Here is a 22,446-nt window from a genome sequence, read left to right on the forward strand (position 1 = left end):
AAACAATGTTTCACTCTTATACAAATTAAGAAAACTATTTATGCTATTTGTATTTTTACAGAATATGAAAATAAAACAACATTATTTCAGTCTTTGATAAGCTTCAGTGATTTAGCAGGAAATAGAATTGAAGAGAAATTGAGAAAAAAGCAACTACAATTTATTGGGAGCACCATAAAGCACATAAAAGTGTTTCTAAGCATATTCACTAGACCACACATGCATTTATATCATATATATATATATATATATATATATATATATATATGATGATATATTAAATTATATATATATATACAGAGGTGATTCGGTTAGTGTTACCGGCAGCTTTCTGAGTGATTGTACTATAAAAATAAAGAAAAAAGTTATATAAAACTATGGTCGGAAAAAGCTTCCTTACTTAGGTTTGGCAATTTGACGATGTCACCAAAAAAATTGTGTGCAGGGAGGTCAAATGATGGATTTGGCCGCGTGTTTATGAAGGATACTTTATAGGCGAAAGCAACTTTTTCTAACGGATTCTTTAGATGTGAAATTGAATAAAGTTCATCTCATAGCTGTATTCATTTTAGTTTTTTTGTTATACTACAAAAAACAGACATAAAAAAATTTTGAACACTTTTTTAAGGTATTTTAACGGACAGTTATTTTGTTAATATAGGCATTGAAGACCCACATTTTTTCAAAGAATCTTGCAGAAAAATTAATTCTGAATAAAATTATGTGCCACACGGCTATTAACAGCGAAAGATTAGTTTCTGGAATTTAATTTTACAACAAACATTATACCAGCAAGAAATTGTATTTAGTAAAAATAAACACCGTAATGTAATGATATAAGGTAACACTAATAATGATAGCATTCAATTGGTAAATACGATGTTTAATAGATTAATGCTAACTTAAAAACCAATAATACTATTACTTTTTAGGACTATCAAATGGTTACATATGTTACCTACATACTTTGTCACGTTGGCTTTAATAGAGGTAAATTATGTTTTTATAAGTCTGGTATCACAATCAGGCTGTCAACAATACACTGCAATTTATTGAAGGAATCCAAATTATTTGTTACCAATTCTGAACTAGTTAAAGAATGCAATAAAATACATTAATTTACTAATCGTTTGTTATAGTGAAGTGTATTTTAAAAGTAACTCTATCACAATTGCAATGCCTTTGTTATTTACAACGGCAATAAGATTATGCAGACATTGGTATTTGTCTTAGGCGTTTGTGACGGAACTGCAACCGCTGCTACTGCAGAATTTTTTACGAAGACGATTTCCCTAAACGCAGAGTTCCAAAACCCAAAAAACGACAGTGGATTCATTTCGTACCCTCAGAGTAACAGGTAACTTCCTAGTATTAATAATTATGCGTGATCGCCCTGGCCCAGAATAATGTAGTTATGGAAGCAGGGCTTAATCATGGCATACTGAACGCAGTCTGTGTCAGTACACGGCGTCTTTCTTGGCGAATTCGCAGTGTCTCTGTCTGATGTATGGAGAACTTTGCGCAAAAATGGCTATGTTCCCTTACATAAACAACAAGTTCAATGTATTCAACCAAAGATCCGCTCTTCATTGGAATTTTGAACTGGTTAATTAGAAACCGTCAACATCATAGACCATTTTATTCACTGATGGAGCTCAATTTACCGAGATGGCGTCAACAAACCTTCACAAATGAACACACTTGGGAGAGGGAAATCCAACATAGTACAATCGTGCGCAACTTTCAACACAGATTTAGTGTAAAAATGTATGGTGTGGACCTCATTTCGATGATCGATTAATAGGGACCATTCATTCTCCGAGGACATCTACAATTCCCGATGTACTAGAATTCCTTACAGAACAACTACAACTATTCTTTAGATAGATGTTCCATTTGAGCAAGGTGCAATATTATTTATCAACATGATGGTGCCCCTGCCCACTTTTCTCATAATGTAACAATGGGCACTTAAACTAGCAGTTTCCCGGGCGATGGATTTGGTCGCGGTGGACCACACACCTTGGCCACAAGATCACCAGATCTAAAATCCATTAGATTTCTGTATATGGGGTTGGATGGAAGAACCTGGTGTTACCAGGAAAAAGTAAATACACGTGAAGGTTAAATAAATCGAATTGAAGATGCCGGCCGCACAAATCAAAAACAATACGTTGCAGGTTGCGGAGGATAACAGATCAATCAGAAACAAGTGTCTAAGTGTATTGAATGTACAAGGACTGATTTATTGAATCCCCCTGTTATGAAAGTGGGTACGTTGTATTATAAGCTTTAGATGAAAAAAACAATAATTTATTTAAAAACTTAATTTAAATTGCATCCTAATAAAATTTATGTGTGGCTACTCTATGTCAGTAAAATGCGGTTTTCCTTTGCTTTGGAAGTTCTCCATACTTCTGACTGATGACATGCGAATCGCCTAGAAAGACGTCCGTGTACTGACACAGGACTGCGTTCATAGCCATGTTATAGCTCTTCCATATCTACATTATTCTGGGCAGGGCGGATCCGATAAATTATTTACTAGGAAGTTTACCTGTTACTCTTAGGGTACGAAATGATCATTGATCGTTTTTGGGTTTGGAACTCTGCTGATTAGAAATCGTTCTTCGGTATTCTGCAGTGCAGCGGTTGCCATTTCGTCACAAACGCCTAAGACAAATACCCATTCGCATATTGTTAGTTGTAAATAAACCAAAGGCATTTGCAATTTTGATAGTAAGTTACTTTAAAATACACTTCACTAACAATAGAGTAGGAAAATTTATTGTATTAACTTGTATTCATTAAACTAGTAAAGAATTGGTAACAAATGAATTTGGATTCCTCAATAAATTGCTGTGGTATTGTTGAACAGCCTGATTGGTTGATACCAACTTATAAAAACATAATTTTTACCTTCTGTAAAGCTAACGGGACAAAGATATGTAGGTAATGCTGTTACCATTTGGATAGTCTCTAAAAAGTAAATAGTATTATTGTTTTTTAGTTGAGCATTAACCTTTAAAATTGGTATTTACAATTGTATGTAATCATTTATTGTGTACCTTTATATCATTACATTACGGTGTTTATTACTAATTACGTATTTCTTGCTTCGTAGAATGTTTGTGTAAAAATAATTCCAGACAGGAAACTAATACTTCGCTGTTAATTGCCGTGTGGACATAATTTTATGCAGAATTAAATTTTCTGCAAAGTTGCAAGTTTCTTTGTACAAAAATGTGGGTATTCAATGCCTATTTAACTCAAATTAATTGTCCGTTAAACCTTAAAAAAGTGTTTTCAAAATTATTTTATTTTCTGTTTTTTTGTAGTATAAACAAAAAAATCTAATGAGATACAGCTATGAGATGAACTTTATTCAATTTTTCATCTAAAAAATCCGTTAGTAAAAGTTGAATTCGCCTATAAATATCTTCTTCAAAACACGAGGCAAATCATCATTTGACCCTCCTGCAAACACACTTTTTGGATGAAATCTTCAATTGGACATTACCCAAGTACGGAAAGCATTTCGGACCATGTTTTATATGAACTTTTTTCTCCATTATTTTATATAGTACAATCGCTCAGAAAAAGTGCGGTAACACTAACCGAATCACCCTGTATATAATATCAATCATTATATCAATATATTTTTTTTTAATTACAGGGGCTTTGGAAAACAGGGATATCAGTGTCAATGTAAGTACATATATCATTATCTTAAAAGTGCAGCTTAATTTAAAATATTTTAAGAGTTGTCTAATTTTGTTTAACACAGTGTATTAGCAGGTTAAATAATAGTACATAAAATGAAGAGTTGATTTGAGTAATAAGACATTTTTTATTTAAATAAATTTTCATGTTTGGCCAATCATGAGTGATTTGTCATATAGTAGAATCTGGTTCAATTGGAGCCTTTTATTTGAATCTGCAGGTAACCCGGAACAGTTGTAGTAAGTCAATTGTACATAACAACTCAGTGATTTGCACGGTATATGATAGCCTTGTTTAATATTAAGTACTTTTAGTAGTATTCTTATTTAATTAAACATATTAAGTTTAAACAACAAGTAAGCGAGAGAGATCAGGTGTTGTCCCTCAAATAACTATTCTAAATTTATCATGGTTGAACCACCCTCGTGTCCACACTGCTCGGTTTGGCCAGTGGGGCTGCATCTCTCGTACTGGTATGGTCATTGTACTCTCGACACGATCTACCTTTTCTCTATATTACACCTATGTCTTTGTGCGTTCTGTACACATTCACTTCCATATGCACATTCACTTCACCATCCTATGTTATCCTCTCTATATCACCATTCTCCTTTATTACTTTGCCTCTTTTGTTCTCTCTTGTTTACCCTTCAATGTGCCTCGTTGTGCATGCTAAAGTGAATTATCTCCTGCAAACGTGAACTATTCCGTCAGTGTGGAAGCTGGAGTCCCCCTGGATCTCTGTCTGGTATTGTGCACCCTGATTAAGGACTCCTTTGGTTGTCCTCAGGAAAGAAAGCTTCTATTGGTTAGTGATTTCTTTGGAAAATTCCATGAAATTTCTCCTATCCTTATCTTGTTTCCTTGAATTATTGGAAGTTGGAGATTTCAACTACTCCTCCAAACATCTTAAATATAATAATAATGAAATAAAATAGCTAATTGATTTATTTTAATTCTCCTCTTTACATGGCAGGTTTAGTGAATAGCATATAATATTTGCTTTTGCATTCGCTCTCTTAATTCCACTGTCACAGACAACTTTTCATTATTCCATTCCTTCTAAAATCAATGATAAATGTTTTTCTGAAGACATATTCGTGTGTAGGCTAGCAACAGAATTTAACTCTAAGGGAGCTCCACCTACTCTAACAGTAATCCTCTACAGTTAACTAGACCTATCTATCAACTCTTTTATCCCTGAGGCCACTTCTGGACATATATGGGGTTCCATGTAAGTGACACATCTGTTTTGCTGCACCCAGTGTACATTCAACTGAAGAGTATGAACCAATGACCCCTCCTGGGGAGTTTAGACATGGTTGGAAGCAGACAATGGGAGAAGTTATGACACAATATCAAGATGTCGGGAACAGTAGAAATGAAGAGGAAACAGCTAGCTATTATGAATTTTGTGGAAGCAATATTTCACTTGACTCAGTGCAGAAGGATATAGTATCAGCTGAACTGGGGCTGTAGTATATACACAGTACATGTAGTTCACATTGTGGAATTTATCAATAAGAAACATAATTTATTCATAATATTCTTTAAACCAGTAGAAGAGACTAGTGTCACAATAATTAAGATAAATAGATAATATCATCACGGTTTGTATTACAAATCAGTAGCTAACTATTTTGTTATCATAATAATCAGAAAAACTAAGGTATCGTTCTTGTAAAATATTGTATTACAGTTTAACATCCAAACATATGTAAATTGATAAAATATTAATTTACAATAATTCATTTTTTAGTACTAAATCTAGATATTTTTAAAATTAGTTTTCATGCTCTCTTTCAATAACAACTTACGTAATGTAGTGTGTTTCAAGAATCTGATAACAAACATTAAAGCTGGATTTTCACATTTCTGTATATGCTAATATTCAACTTCCAAAAGCAGTTATAGTAGTTTTTATTAGGTTTTCACAATAAATAAATTGTATATAAATGTAATTGTTACAACTCAGTAGGAATAATTTTGTCATGAACTTATAATAAGAAGTGACTGAGAAATAATTGTTTGAGAACTAAAAAAAAAGAACTGACCTTCCTATATTTCACTATCTTCTTATCAGCCACAGCCTCCTCCACCAACCAAAACTATCATCTTCATCTTTCTTAACTAATAAAACTCATCAGCTGGTATTTGAGTTACAATAATTACATGATTGGACACTAATTTCAACAAAAATTCTAATCAATCTTGAAATACACCATTAGGATAACTAAGTATAAAACATTCTGCAAAACAGTAAGCCACGGAATTAATGCCTAGAGCCTAGATGTGTCTAGGAGCTGAGAGCCAATTTGTACTGCTTAGCATAGAACATCTATAGCAGATAGATTCTTTTCATCGATAGCAGAATTTTTCCTAAGAAAATGTTTTATTGTAAGCTATGCTCGTTTTGGTGGGGGTATAAATGGGGGGAGGTTATGAAAGGTGTTAAAAATATGAAACGATAATTTTGTCGTAGTTCCTAGCTTGTTACGTTTAAAACTGACCTTCAGACTGACATATTTGATATCACAGTCAGATGACTAGACAAAGAGACTGGAAGATGCCACTTTCAGGGCCTGTATATGTTAGCTGATGTTGATTTAACATTTATTTACACATCTGACAGTTGTTTTAAGTGTGTCTAGCCAAGAAAACTATGATCTGAGAAAAATTATGATTTCATATTTTTAACCCTTTTGATACGTTCTAATATCAACCTCCGCCAAACATAGTGTGTCCGACCATCAATTTCTTCCTTACGGAAAATTCTCTAAATATAAAGAAAAACTAGATTTTTTGCTTAGGCCTATACAATGCAAACTGGCTTTAGGCTCCTGGACTTTTAACAGACAGCTAATTTCTACAACATTTAGCATAAGTACATTACAGTCAGTTTCTTGATTATTTTCTCAGAGTGACATTGTTTTCTGTCCAGTGTGCCAAACAGCTGTCCACAAGAAATGTCATGACAAGTTCCTGGCTAAATGTCCGGGTTCTGGCAGGGAATCTGCCAGCACTATTGTAAGTATGACAGTTTGAATTTTGGCTTAGACAATTATTATTGAAGTTTGGCTGAGTTTTAATGGGATTAAAACTGTATCAAGTCAAATATAGATAAGATTTTAGTTGTTTCAGTGGTACATGGAGTTTAGGAATATTAGTTTGGGGTGGACACGATGTAAGAATAGACTTAGTTCTTACTCTGCAATGTTGTTTGTCTTACTAGCACACCTGAGTCTAGCAAGCCTGGGTGTCCACTGTTGATCTGCTAGGTCTGAATTTGTGTGATTTTCCCGTGGTTTTTCTATTCTCTTTCAAATTCTCTTCTATAATTTTAGTTTTGAAATGCTGATTTGTGGATTCTTGCATGATGAGTTGTAAGAGTAATGTAAGGAATTTGTTTCCCTCATTTATGTGATTGTAGTATATGAACTCTTTAACTTTGACATAAAATACACATTTTTAACCATTTTACTGCTATGGTGTGTGCAAATTGCTGAAGTATTTTAGTGGAAAACCGTAAACTACACTGTCTATGCTAAACTATGTTTACAATTGATGCTAAAGATTATCTTAAATTGAGATCAGAAACAATGATTGAAAAATAAAAGCCTCATGACAGACATGGTTCAGTCAAATATTGGTCTACTTCAACCAATAAAGGTGTCCATATTATAATAGGTCTTTGCTTCAGTTTTAGCTATCTGCTTGTCATTCATATTCACGGTTACAGATCATTGAACACAAAATCAGAGATAAACAAAGAGTAATTATTTTTGCTCTCCATACTTTTTGATGTGATGAATTTAAAATATTTTGCTATAAAAATACAAAGTCAATGTCTTTCATGCCTCTATATGGTGTTGTTTGGCTGGATATAAAATCATACACAGAAAATATATATGTAGTTGTTTGTGTTCTCCATGTTTACACATGTTATTGTTTTTAATTTTAAAGCTTTTGTTGTTATAAAAAAGCCAGCATAAAAAATCTGAGTGTCTATTCTGTACAGACATCAGCCATGGAAAGGTCAACTGATAAATTAAAACAAAAAAAATCCATTTCATAAAATTTGATTTATGAATATCTTCTTTTGAAAGCACAATCAATAGGACATTGCATATATCATAGTTATGGGAGTTAATATTTGAATTTAAGATTTAATATGTGGTAAAAGGAAATGCAACATTTCTATTAAAAGATTTTAGCCAATATCTAATTTTGAAACACCCTAATCGACTAGAGTCTAGTTGATGTCCAGTAGGATGAGTAGTAAATAGGTTCTAAGTCAATTATTTGGTAGTTTTGAGTCAGAGGTGGGAAATTTAATTTGAAGGGTAGCTGCACAACTATGTGCAGAAATACTATTTCATTGACTTGCAGAGTTTCTGTTTGAACTGTTGAAAACACTTCTCAATTTTGTCTGTCAGCTCAGTCATCTGTTCACTGTAACAGTATAATGTTGCTGTTGTATTACTGTACTAATATCTCCTGTAGTACAAGTAAGTTTACAGTTAATGAAATTGCAGCTTTGGATGTTAAACATTTCCAAAAGTCAAGGCATTTATTCTATTGAAGAATCAGGTGTTTCATAGGAAACAGGAAGAAGACAAAATATTAGTTCTTTTTCAGTTGCAAGGTTTTGCTGCACATTGAAAAATGATTTAAATTGAAATTAGACTCAAAAGTAGAAAAAACATCCGTGCTAAGCTTATAATCAGTAAAATTCACCAATTGATGCATCTCAAAGGCAATGATCATTACCTACAGTTGTTATTTAAGACTGATTATGTTACCAAACATGCCAAAATATTGGACCTTTAACTTACTCACTACATTTAGAACACACTATCCAATACTTAAAACTTTTATTTTTGTGAGGCCTTTCAATAGCAAGGCTTTTGTGATGTGTAGATAGCCTTGCTATCGATAGGTGTGACAAAAATAAAAGTTTTAAGTATTGGTTGGTGTATTCTAAATGTAATGATTAAGTTAATAATAGCCAATACAAGCTCCATCTTCAAAATTGGACCTTTAATTATATTAGTTAAGATTATTTGTTCTGCAAGTGTATTGCCTAAAACATCCAAAATAATTTCAGCTCAACATCCAGTACTCATTATAAATCATTTAAGATATTTGTCTACATATATTCTTTTTTACAAGTAGCCTATATAACCTGAAGCAGTTAAAAATAAACATTATTAACAGCAATTATCTATTATTTAAACTAAAAAAAAACATGTGATAAAAATAGGTTAATCATAAACCTATTCATTTAGCTATTTTGTAGTACCACTTTGTTTATTTAGGCTTATTTCGTTTTAGTATCGTTTTTTAACTGTTGAGGCACATTTCATATAAGAACAAAACAAGTTTGCTGTTAAACTAAAATTGCAAGCTTAGCTTTTTGGAAAAATAGTAAAAAAGTTGTATGTTAACTTTATTTACTCAACATAGGACATACTTCTATTTATAAGAATCACAAATACATTTTTTGTAGATTTATATCATAAATAATACAATATATTATATTGTATTTTATTTTCACTAATAAATCAAGAGTTTTAAATTTGTATGAAAGAAATACATTAAAACAGCAGTATAATTCACTAAAACAGATTGAATTGAAAACACATTAAAAAATTAGCCACATTTGTAGTGATTATAAAATGTATACATTTACATTGTTTGGCTGTAATGTTTGCTTTAAAATTTATATTTTATATCTAATTAAACATTAGAACCTATAAATTATACAACTTACATACATTATATAAAAAATATCAAACAAACACTAAACCAGAAGCTTATAATTCTACATTGTCTAATGTAAAATTATTACTTAACATAATAACTTAAACAGAAAATTTCATTGGTTTCTTATGAAAAGCAAAAAACTGAAAGTCTTGCTCTTGAGTTCTTTTGCCAAAATATAAACTTGCAAAACCACGCCTATATTAGAATCTTTAATGATATTGATAAAGCAGCAGCATAAAACAGATGACTAGATCGTAGCTGAAGAGACATGGAGCACAACATCAACATCAAAGTTCATGTAAATCTTAAGTGTCATATATCAAACTACTCAGCATTTCTTTTGAAGTGCAAGAATTTGTAGATTACATCATATAGCTGTTTTCAGATGCAAATAAATATAATATTAAAAAACCTTAATCAAAAGACTCGCATGTGTTTTGCCAATGAGGTAACACATACAAAGGACTCACCACGAGTCTTAAGTCAGTTATAGCATTAAAATAATCTTATTATAATTTCAAAACGTACATTTGTTCTATTTTTGAACAAAAAATTACTACCAAATATAATGTGAAAAGTAACTATTTTATCAATGCCTTATAAGTATCAAGAAAGTCATATTTGATTTACTAAAAAAGTTAAAAGTGACATTCCCCCTTCTTCCCCTGTACCCTTCAAATGTAAAATCTGCTGGACTCATGGAAATTAGTAATTTACAGGTACTTTATTCTAGAGCTAAGATAGTTGAATTATGAAACATAATTTTTATATACTAATGATTGCATAATGTTTTATACAGTTAGTTAAAAGTATGGACACACTATTTAGTTTGAGATGGATAAAGATAGAGGGATGGAACTTAACAACTTTGGCAAAGTTGTAACAGTGACTAGAAAATCACTTCTATTTATTTCCTAGAAAGATGGCCTTGTTTCCATCCCTCCATCAAAAACTAAACAGAGTGTATCAACACTTGTAACTCACACTTTATATACAATATCTATTCCAAAAGTAACCACAGTTCTTCTTTTTTTTTTTCTTTTTTTTTTTTTTACGATAGGAAAATGCATTATGCACCGTCAGGGACAGGTGTTCGCCCTGGTGTGTGGGACTCTCACCCACTAAAAACCTACCGGTCCAGGCATTGGAAACCCTCTCGGGAACGCATCTCTGCAACTACTTCAAGAGGGTGCCATCGTTCCCCCAATGGGCATTACTTCATTCTAAAATCCACCAGCATGAGCTATTCTGGTGCTTTATAGCTGCTCTCTTCTTTTTTGCCTTAGCACCCTCTTGCAGAACGCAGCGACAGCGTTCCACGATTCAGGACTGGACAACATCTCTTCTATAAGAGTCTCCGGCGAAACATGCCCGATAGCTGCCTCCAGCTCCCTTCTCTCCGTTTCCCACCTTCTACATTTGAAGAAGGTGTGCAGGGCATCGTCCGCATCCGAATCCCCGTACTGGCATTCCGGACTCGGGATCTTCCCCATTCTGTTAAGGTAGAAGCCGAAACAACCGTGCCCAGTGAGAAGCTGGGTAAGGTAGAAGTCTACCTCTCCATGCTCTCTTTCGGTCCATCCCCTACAGTTCCCTATTAGCATCATTAGTACTTGGGGTAGTATTCTCTCTCACACATTGACAAGCTCTGCATGTCAGTCGGCATCTAACCGTGGCAGTTAGGAGGTTGAACAAGCACTCTTTCCTTTTCTATAGCTTTGCATAATGTATTTGCAATTTAATTTTCCGGCAAATGCAAAGTGTGTGCTGTAATTAATTTTTTTACAGCCAAACAATATTCAGCAGCAGTTATTTATAGAGAACTTTGCGCTGTTTATGGGCCAAACGTTATGGATGACAGGAGTGTATGTGAATGGGTTTGTTTTACGAATGAAGGAAAGAGTGGCCAGATCATCAATGGTGAGTGATGAACTTATTGCCGATCAACGAAACAGTTAGGGAAGATCAATGTTTTACAATATCTGAGTTTTCGGAACAATTTTCCAAAATTTCCTAACTGCTAATTTGGCTCTCAGCGTTTATAGATGATGAACTCAAAGACTCTGTCACTGGCTGGCTAAAGGCACATGGAACATTTTTTGAGAAGGCATTTCTAAATTAGTCAAAAGATATGATGTATCTAAATCTTAATGGTAATTATGTAGAAAAATAGGGGAAATGTATAGTTTTAAATGTGCATAATAAAATATGTTTATACGAATGGTTGTTTTTTTATTAACCAAATGGCAGTTACTTTAGGAATAATCCTCGTGTGTAGTATATATATATCACGACTGGAAAAACAATAATAGGTTTACATCAAATGAAATAATGATGTGAAGATACATTGAACAATATGATTTCGTACTTCAAATTACCCTTCATAATAAAAGAAAGTTTGATTCATGGTTTTATTACAACATCAACGTGCGTACCAAAATATATATATATATATATTGACCCAGAGTTTTTGTATCAGATGATGCAACAACCTACTAAATGGTTGGTTCCTTTTAGAAGCGTATTATGATGACTGGTGACAGACAATGATTACAAAGATAATTTTTCAAATTTTGACATAATTTAAAAATCTGTTTTATGACAACTATAACTCCTAAAACACTTTTAGAGCTACAATAATGGCGGTTACATTAAACATTAGCTTGTTTATTTCTGCGAGTAGCAAATAATGTACATACAATAACTTCTAGCTTTTATCTTGATAACAATGGAAAAAGGATACCAGATTTTTGAGTTTTTTTCATTCAAACTACAAATTTGAAAATTATTATGAAATTTTATAATTATTCTAAGAAGGCAGTCTGACGCTTTGCACATTCAAATGAGTAGGTGCCGCCCTTGGTAAAATCATGCTCAATTAAATCTGTTTTAATAATTACATGTTTTGAATGGTGGTTTACAAAATTACACCCCCAAGATAATGACTTTAATAGCTCCATAACAAGCCTTAAATCAAACTCCAAGATTTTAGAGTTGTTTGGCTGTGTGATAAGACTCTTCTGTTCTATTTTGCTTCCATTAGCTATGTACAGAACTCTCTGGCTTCAATTCTAGCCTGGAAGATATTAGCTGTTTAGATTAGGACCTCAGCGTATCTTGTACTTTGTCTAAAGACTCCTAGTCCTGAACCAATCTTCAATCTAGAGCCATCCGTATAGAAAAATAAATGATTTTGGCCCATATAGTCTCTGACATTCGTCAGCCACCCTGTTTTATTAACAGTAGAAACTTTATATGATTTATCAATGTCAAATCTTTTTTTTAAATCTGATTGCATTTTTGTTTTAATCCAAGATTGTATAGATCATGTCGTCTCTTTATCACCTTGAGTATGGACACATCTGAACAACATAAACACTACACATAATGAGGCTATGGTAGGAAGGGTTGATTCAATGTGAATGTTGAGTTTAGCTCCAGTTCACCTTCCTCTTAGTACAACGGCTAAAATCTGACAATGTTGCAGACTTTTGGATCTCTTCCACTCTGATGACGGGTGTCACATCTGCAACAGTGTCAGATTTTAGCCGTTGCACCAAGAGGAAGGTGAACTGGAGCTAAACTCAACATTCACAACATATATGCTGTTATAACTTTTATGAATAGTAATATTGATACAGTTGCAAAATTTTCTTTCAGACATGGACTCAAACTCAATGAAAGTAAGACTCAGACTATACTTATTGGCTTCTCCAGAATACTTAGTAAAATTGACTTGATTACTGCACTGAGACTTAAATTCAACAATAACAAACTTTAATATTGTGTTAGAGTAAAGAACCTTGGATTAATTAAGACAAGACACATGGTATGGACTGACTGGGCCGTTAATGTAATATGGTCTTTGCTGGTATTCACAGTTTGAAAAGTTTTGTTCTATTTTTACCCCTTAATGTGAAAATTCTGCTGACAAAGACCGTGATTATACCACATTCTAACTACTATGATGTTATATACAATTATAAGAATGTTGAGGTCTTTGATAGACTACAATGAGCTCAAAACAAGTGCATCAGGTTTATTTTTAATTTTAGGATGGATCATGTCACCCTTGTTTTTCAACAGCTATTCATAATGATACTGAATGAACTCTGAGTAGATCATATTCTTGTTATTCTTCCTGCAATAATCACTTTTAAATTACCTTCTTAACTGTCCGAAAGGTTTATTTAAATTTCCAACATCAGTGAAATCTACTTGTAGGGGAGCATCTCTTCTGTCTATTCCTATCCATTGTTCCAGTTTCTTCAATAAATCGTTCACTGTTACTGCCTGCCAACTGTGGAATGCACTTCCTGATGATATCAGAAATCTGGGCATGCATTTTCGTTTCAGAGCGGGATTCTTGGAAGTGTGTGAGCGGTGTGTGTGAAGGGGTCTAGGTTACCGCCCACCGGTGACATGTTTTGGGGCTAAATGAGTGAATGATTTGTATGGATGCTTTATTAATTTTTAAACTTATTATCAATCAGTATGATGTAAGATTATTTTAATTTATAATTATCCTTTGCTCCTAAAAATCTGTTCCTCCAGCATAAACTTGAGCCTGGTATTCTAACAGGTATCTTAGCTTCTTTTTCTGTGCCACAAGTGAACGAGATAATACTTAATCACAACAAAAGATTACCCAGTAACCTTGTGTTTTTTTGTATTCCGCAGAACCTTAACATTGAAACATTGTCACAAAGACTAGCTAAAATACTACTTCTAACAGGTCTAACATCTTTTTTTTGCTTAAGAATGTTATGGGAAACTCCACATGCTATATCCTCACTCTACTTTTCCTGGGATGTGCTTTTCCTCATCCCCTCCCTATACAGTACTGCTTCTAGGGTTACTCAGGGCGGCTCCCCTCATTTCTTTTACAATTTTCCCCTGAGATGTAGACTATTATTGATTTCTGTCGCTTAACAAGTAAGTGTGTAACCTTGGTTGAATTCAAGTATTTCATCCACTGAATGTCTCTCTGATCCTACAGCCATCTCTGTCTTCTTTTATAGGCCCCTTCAAGCTTAACAATTTTTTTTATTTTCATTTAGTTTTTAGATTTTTCATCTATTTCCCAACCTGATTTGAGCCTGTGAGGACTGTACAGTAGAAGGTGTGTAGCTGTGTGTGCATGTGACCTTTGCCAGTGATTGTGGTGGTGGACCTTGGTGCGGGGTAAACTGCACGTGTTTCTGCAAACATAGAATAGACACTGCCAGCGCTTACCTTCCCTACTCTTTAGTTAATACACACACACTGATGTTTTTATGCACAACCGTACAACTTTGGTAGCATACAGCTACGTGGCTCCTATTGTATCTGCTTCTGATGTTGGGACTTCTGGAGTTTCGGGAATTATTGGGCTTAAGAACTCCATCCCTTTAACACTGCATCAATTCAACAGTATTTTGAAGTAATGAATCTGGATTGAGTGCCTAGGCTCTGATTCAGTATTCATTTCAGTCTTTTACTTTAGTTTTACATCATTTTACAAAATGCAGTGCTTAGTTTAACCTACAAAATTGCATAAAATGTATATGTCGTACTAGAGCACAATTAGGAATAATAAAAAGTATTACTTTGCATATAGAAACTAAATAGGAAATTAATAAGTGTATACAACATTCTTGATTAGTTTCGAATTCAGATGTACTGAAATGTTCAAGACTGAATCAACTGAAATTCATTGATTGTCAAGAATCTGGTTTGGGAATACGACTTCATTTTTAAACGTTTTGTCTCACCATCTTCATAGCGACATTGAGAATTTAGTGAAGTTGTAATTAGTCTTGGCTTTCACATATTCTGAGGTGGTTTTTGGACAAAACACATTTTCACTACTCTAAGAGCTGTGTTATTCATATGCTACCTTAACTTTCTGCTATTGTAATTAGAGACGCCTACACACACTTTATTGATTTTAAGACACACACACTCACAAGTGGGGCCATGATCAAGATTATGGCAGCACACTATGCAGCCAAAGATATGATGGCTTTTTTCCTGAATTTACTCAATATGCAGCAACAAAATACAAAAGAAGTAAGGGGTCAATCAAAGTCCAACAATTAATATAGACTTTTTCAAGCTGGTCATAGTTTACACCAATCTTATGTTCTCTTCTACTTTCAGCTGCTACTATAGGTTTTACCAGTAAGTAACTTCTAACCCAAATGTCAAATATTTCAGTTTCAGAGTAAAGTGAACCTGAAAGTATTTTATGTGGTGCCTTCCCTGACATCAGTTGAAGGAATACCTATAACCTAGTCATCTTTTTTACATTATAAGACAATCACTAGAGATATTTTAACAGGTACTCCCAATATGACATAAAGACCAGATTTGAGTAGGTGGGAAAATTTTAGTATTGTGTTGTTGTTTAAATTCTAACCATATTTGGTGTTGAAGTTTAGTTGGTCATTCTTTTCACTTTGTTATTTTTCAGTACCTGCGGGAAAGGTTTAAACTGGACGTTCCTCACAGATTCCGACCTCACAACTTCATGTCTCCCACTTTCTGTGACCATTGCGGCTCTCTGCTGTATGGTCTCTTCCGTCAGGGTCTCAAGTGTGAGGGTGAGTTTTCTTAGTGTGCTTCTTTCACTGTATTTGATCATTTCAGAATACTGCTTGTTCATTTGCTTTTTGTGGAAGCAGTAATGAAAATCTAAGTATGTTTTACCCCCAACAATAATATCGTCAGTGTATAACATTGTTTTGGAATCTCAAAACTGCTGTATTATTGTTTATTAATGCATTGAATTTTAGATCCACAGAATTAAAAAATATGTACATTGATGAAACCTTTCAACTGAGTGGATTATCACAAAAATTGACAAATTGCTTATAGAAAATTCTCTTTAAATACATTTTTTTTTAAATACAGATCTTGTCTAAATTTTGTTTTAGCAGATACTTATGAAAGCTGTCAAAAAATAGTTAAAGAGACAAGCTTTTGTGTAAAAATAAAATTATCTTAAAGTAATTATTTATTTATTTTTCTTTAATTTCAGAGCGATACTTATTTTACAGATGCACCCCATACTTGTGTAGAAAATCTTATCACCAATTACGACCTAAGATTAGTTAGTTTTTTTGTGGTTGTTCTTAAATTTCAGTTTATATTGATTTCATACTCATTTTTAATTAACAGTACATTTATTTAGAATGTTTACCAAGATTCAGTTATGGTTTGATTTTGAAATAAATTCATTTATATAACAATTTGATTGATAAATCTGACCAATTTAATACAAAATATTTATACATAAGTACAGTTACTGTGTAGTTGAAAAGTTGACTGTGTAATATAAAATTAGATTTGGATGCCAAATACTAGTGGTTGTGAATGTTATAAACTTAAGTCATGGTTACTTGAACTCCTGGTTATTGGATCTTGAAAGTGCATAAGACAAAATATATTTCATTGCCTTATTGACTTATCAAAAGGGAGACAACTTTGCTTGAGCATTTTTAGTCCTGTGGTTTCCCTAGCATGAGCAACCCAAGTACAGTTCCTACAGTCTAAAGAATGGCCTCTCAGTTCTAGATGACGGATTAAATTAGTTAGATGCTTAACAAAGATATTAAACATAATTTTCTTTGGCGAACACTATACACACATTCAGCTACTATCATCTGGAGTTATAATAGGAAAGTTTGTCTTTGAGTAGATTTATGTCCAATGGACTAACATAACAACAATATAGGGTAACAAGGTACCAACCTGCACCACTGAGCAGGTTCTCCAAATGAGAAATTCTGTCCATATATTTGCAGCTTCCAGCCAGACAATTATGAATGAATGAATGAAACAAATGAAAGAAGACCTCTAACACGTAATCTGGTGCCATATATAAAAAGATCCAAATCTCTACGGATCGTTAAGAGATTTTTTTTAACTGTTCAATAAATTAAATCACTGTACTGATTAATATCTCCAACACAGGATTGACATCATTGGAGTTAAAAATGGGTTGCCAATTTGGGTAAGTGGTATTGTGTCAGTAGCCAAACGTGAGTGTGCAATGGCAGTGGCAGTGATCGTGAGAGCTGTGCTGTAGTGGTCAGTCATTGTTGTGTGCAGTGTAGCTATGACTGTACTTCACTCATGTCACTGTACCATACAAATATGTGATTGTTACAAGATAAACTATGTTCTGTTTCTCTTGTTTGTTTGGTCACACTTTGCACATGAGTCCTTGTAAACTAAGTACATACCCACAAGAAAATAATTGTTTAGAAGGTCTATGTTTGTTTTACCCAAAAATATAAATATGTTATTATTTTTTAAATGCTCATAACTAGATAATTCATTTATAAATCTTATACAATCACTATTGAAAGTTCTATAAACAGTAATAAATTAAATGGTTTATATAAGTAAACAAAGTCCAAACTAATTCCGTACACATTCCTTAATGTCACTTGTTTAACATTCAGTTAAAGATGTTTATTAACATAAAAAATAATACCATCATTGCTGTTGCATTGTGCATAAGTCCTACTGCCCGATGTCAAATCCCACCTCTCTATCACTCAGCCAACACTTCGTCAATACTATAATATCCAGTTCAGTACTCAGTGGTTCCAAATGAACTCAAAATTTGTCAGTTTTTAGAATAACTCATAATATTACAGTGAAACAGTCTAAAGTAAAAAGTGATGTTATTGCTATTGAAAATACTAATACTAATACTGATTGAATTTATTCTGTTAATACAAAAGAAAGAATAACTGTGACTAGATTTCCAGTGGTCGGCAATTTAAAGAGTTCTGTAGGAAATTAATAATAATAATAATTTAATTTTGGAAATTATCTTTCATTAAAATGTTTCTATTAATAAAAAATTAACTTTTTTTCATAGTACAACACTGAATGAAAGGACTAAATTCCTGCTTATGACAATAAACATTTATTGAAGTTAAATGTTTTATAAAATATTAATTAAAACTTGTACAATCGATCTAGTTATACCCTATCCCTATAAGGTTGACTGCCACTATTTGTTCTAAAAATAGTAGCACAAAAAAATTTTACCATACTTTAGAAAAGGAATAAAAATTACCTTTTTGAGAATATTAAATGAAGTAGTGCCTCAAAATAAAATTATTTCTTGTCCATTGAAAGTCAGACTCTTAACAGTTGAAGCATTTATCGTACTGTGAAATAAATAATGACCATAAAATAAAAGGTAGCAGCAATTTATGCATACCACTTCAAGGGTTAAAATTAACAGTCATTGCGATCGAGGTCCTGAAATTCCATCACTCTGATAGTGGCGTCATCCCCTTGCAGCTTGATCAACAACTTTCGGCAGTGAAATTTCCTCTGACTGAAGATATACAGCGCCCTCTCCAACAACGCTTTGTTGGAGCTAGTAAGATGCTCATTGATGACGGTCCTCAATGATGATGCACTATAATGGGCAAAAACTGCATGTTTGGAAGACAGACGCAAGCAATGCACAATCAAAATGTCCTCGACTCTGAAAGGAGTGTTTATTGCTTTTCACAATTTTCCCAAGAAGGCGTGAAGATGTAGAAGGTGTAAATTGCCATGGTATCGCTCAAAATCACCCCTAGAAAACTATTGTTTATCTGCCAGTTACCAAAGATTTCAATCTATGCCATAACACATCTTAACATATGTTGAAGATTCTTGGTGCAATTGGAAATAATTTCCAATTGGTTGTAGTTATTGATAATTACACATATCCAATGTAATTTTTATTTTTGGGGAAAGGTAACTAATGTAACATTTCTAACTAAGTATGTCAAAAGTATTCTGCCAAGCAGTAAAGAGTTCAATAACAAATAGGCAAATGTAGTTTCAATCAAAGACAAAGTTGCTGGTTCAGTAATAAGCTCCAAACGATGCATAATGGGTATCTGTGCTCAGTAATTCTCTAATGTGATTTTTTTAGTAAGGATTAAATGGCTTCTCTAGAACTTCGTCATTAGCTCACTAATTTAATTAGATATAGGTTTAAACATATTTAGTGTCTATAACGGTATAAACAATAATAACTGGAGAGTTCATATATTTTTAGTAATGTATAGTTGAGTATATTAAGCAATTGTACAGATATAAGTTAACCTGTTTACTGTTTGTAATGTTACGTTCATAGCGATTGCATAAAATTGTGCTAATGACATAATATTACACATTGTTATATTGTTCCTGTTTTATTCTGTTGCCTGCCATAATATTATGCAAGAAGCATTTCTTTGAAAACCGTGCATTGCACAAATAGTTCTGGCATTTTCTGTTAGATATCAGTACTTTTGGTCTTCTGTCATGAGTGTTTACACATTAGTGAGTTTGCTGTAGTTGCATAGTGCAGACAGCTACAACTGCTTGTTATTGTATATCGCCCGTCCTGTAGTATTTTTTTCTAGTGTATAATGTATCATGGAAATATAATGTACCATTGAAATATTCAATAATCGGCTTCGTTTGCGTTATGACAAGAACACAGATAGTGAATATGACTTAATAGACAATATAAAAAAATTAAAATTTCACAAAGACACTTGTTAATTTGTTAAATAAATTTCTTTATTGCCGTAATAACAATTTTTACAATATTGCATGGCATGCGTCAAGTCGTGTAGGTATTTAAATAAAATAATATTGTAATGTTTTACAAAGTTATATGTAAAACTAAACAAATAAAAGAAACCACTTAAAATTTTAATTCTCAAATAAAACAAAACTTAAATAGAGAGAACATTATGGTTTATCGTGTAGGCCTAAAGCCTGGCAGGTCTCAGATGGCAGGTCTTCGAAAGCCTGGAGCCTGTGCTGCGCTGGTCTTAAATTAAACTAATAAATTATTATTAAGTCATTAATGTAAATAATGAGGTGTATTAAAACATAATTTTAAGTAATTTTCATTGTATTACATCTATTTATTTAAAAATGATCTTTCTTTGCCAGATTTCTTCCTTAAAGACTAGGTCGTACATTACATATTGATATTAAAATTTTGTTTGTAAATGATTACTAACTCTTGATAGTAAACATAGTAAAAAAAGTATCTTTTATGCACTAGTTAGTATCTACTGTTTCTGAAGCTTGGATAGCGTAAATCTAATTGCAAGGAAATAGAATTTTAGACAATTGCAATTGTTGCATGTTATAAAAATGGAACACTATATTTGATTGACTAAAATCTATTTTTTTCTTCAAGTGGCAAAACTACTATGGAATTAGACATGCAAAAATCAAACTTGACAACAACACATGTATTAATAATTAAACGTACACCTGAGAAAGTCCATAGAAACACAAATAATGTCACTGCACATTACAGGCCTATTGCATAACACATGCTGCACACATCAGCGTTTGTTGTATAATTATTTTTAAATATATCACAATAAGTAATTATTTTAACATTTTGTATAAGTTGAAAATCATTAAAAAGCTTTGTTTCTGAGTTTAAATCTCATAAAGCCAATTGTGTAGTTGTCCCTACTTCTATTTCTGTCTGGCTTGGAAATATTCCTGGCACCTGGATTCCAAAATCATAAGGATTCTTTTAGTAATTTCCTTATTTTAAATTATATATAACCAGAGCCATCATCATAACATTCCTTTTAATCTTTCAAAACTCAGAGCTACCATTCTAGATTATTGTTGCACACGACATTGGTGTAATACTATAAGTAAAATTGAGATGTTCTACACACTCTTCTTGAGGTAAAGTAAATAAAAAGGTTGAAAAATTGTTGAAAATCAGGCTGAAAATTGACAAATTTAAACTTAGAAATCTAAAAACTTTAAGGATGACTCTCATGTATAGTAACAAAAAAATTTTTAAAATACCATTTTTTATGTAATTAATAAAAATTCACTGGATAAAAGGTATAAAATTGTGTACAATGGTCTTTGGTACTTTAAGAGATATTATAATTTATTCATTATTGGTAACAAATATATTAGTTTACAGGTATTTTATAATAAATTTTCTCTCTGGTAGTTAGGTAATAATACTAAGGGCAAAAAGATGATTTTTAAAACCAATCTTCCATTAATTATATTAAACCTGATTATTATAATTTACTATAATGAGAACAATTATGCTTTTATGTGTGATACTGTGATACATAACAGCTCTGTAACCAGATTGCGGGGAACAGATAGAAGGCACTTATATCTCAGATATATTTGTGTCCACATCTCAGACTGCCAATTGGTCTGTCGAAGATATTTTAATTTGTACAGCTTGGAGGAAGAACATCAGCTTAGAATGTATCATACTGTGATACACAGCAGAGCTGTAACCAGATTGTGGGGAGCATGTGGACGGCACTAAGTTTATGACACTTGTACCTTCTTACCCTATCCACATCTCAGACTAGAGACTGCCAGTTGGTCTCCCTAAGAGATCTGATTTAGACAGTTTAGTCAGGAAAAATCTGCTTAATACAGGGCGTTTCAAAAAGGACTTTACAACTTTAAAAATTCATATAAAATTTATTAAACAAGGTACAGAGCTGGTTTTGGTGTTGTTTTAAAGGAAAACAGTTCAAGTTTTGACTTGCGTATTCCGCTAGTGCCTAATCGGCCACACAAGCGCTAGTGACAGTTAAGTTACGTTAAACATGGCTGTCTTCACTGGACCGGAGCGTGCTAGTTGTGTGTGTCTTGTTTTGAAGAATCGAAGTCTATGACAACAGTTCAGCGTAATTTTCGTACGCTAAAAATCCTCCTAGTAGGCCTACAATTTATGAGTGGCATAGTTGTTTTGTAGAAACAGGGTGCTCAGTGAAACATAAAAAATCCTCAGGTCGTCCCAGCACATCTGATGAAGTCGTTGAGCAAGTGAGACAATGTTTAGTAAATAGCCCTACGAAATCGACCCGGCGTGCATCTCGTGAGCTGCAAGTACCACATACAACGATTTGGCGTGTGTTAAGAAAATGTTTGCACTTGAAACTA

At 32.9% G+C, this 22,446-nt stretch overlaps 1 protein-coding gene across 1 annotated transcript in view; it reads left to right on the forward strand.

Moving 5' to 3' along the window:
* The window catches only part of LOC124362588 (putative protein kinase C delta type homolog), a 58,846-nt gene that overhangs the window by 26,387 nt on the left and 10,013 nt on the right, over nt 1–22,446 (forward strand). Inside the window, exons 5-7 of the mRNA XM_046817235.1 lie at nt 3,677–3,708; nt 6,665–6,750; nt 15,944–16,073. Of these exons, the coding sequence (XP_046673191.1) occupies nt 3,677–3,708; nt 6,665–6,750; nt 15,944–16,073 (248 nt within the window). The remainder of the gene's footprint in view (nt 1–3,676; nt 3,709–6,664; nt 6,751–15,943; nt 16,074–22,446) is intronic.

The sequence above is a fragment of the Homalodisca vitripennis genome, chromosome 1, assembly GCF_021130785.1.
Source record: "Homalodisca vitripennis isolate AUS2020 chromosome 1, UT_GWSS_2.1, whole genome shotgun sequence".
Taxonomy (NCBI): domain Eukaryota; kingdom Metazoa; phylum Arthropoda; class Insecta; order Hemiptera; family Cicadellidae; genus Homalodisca; species Homalodisca vitripennis.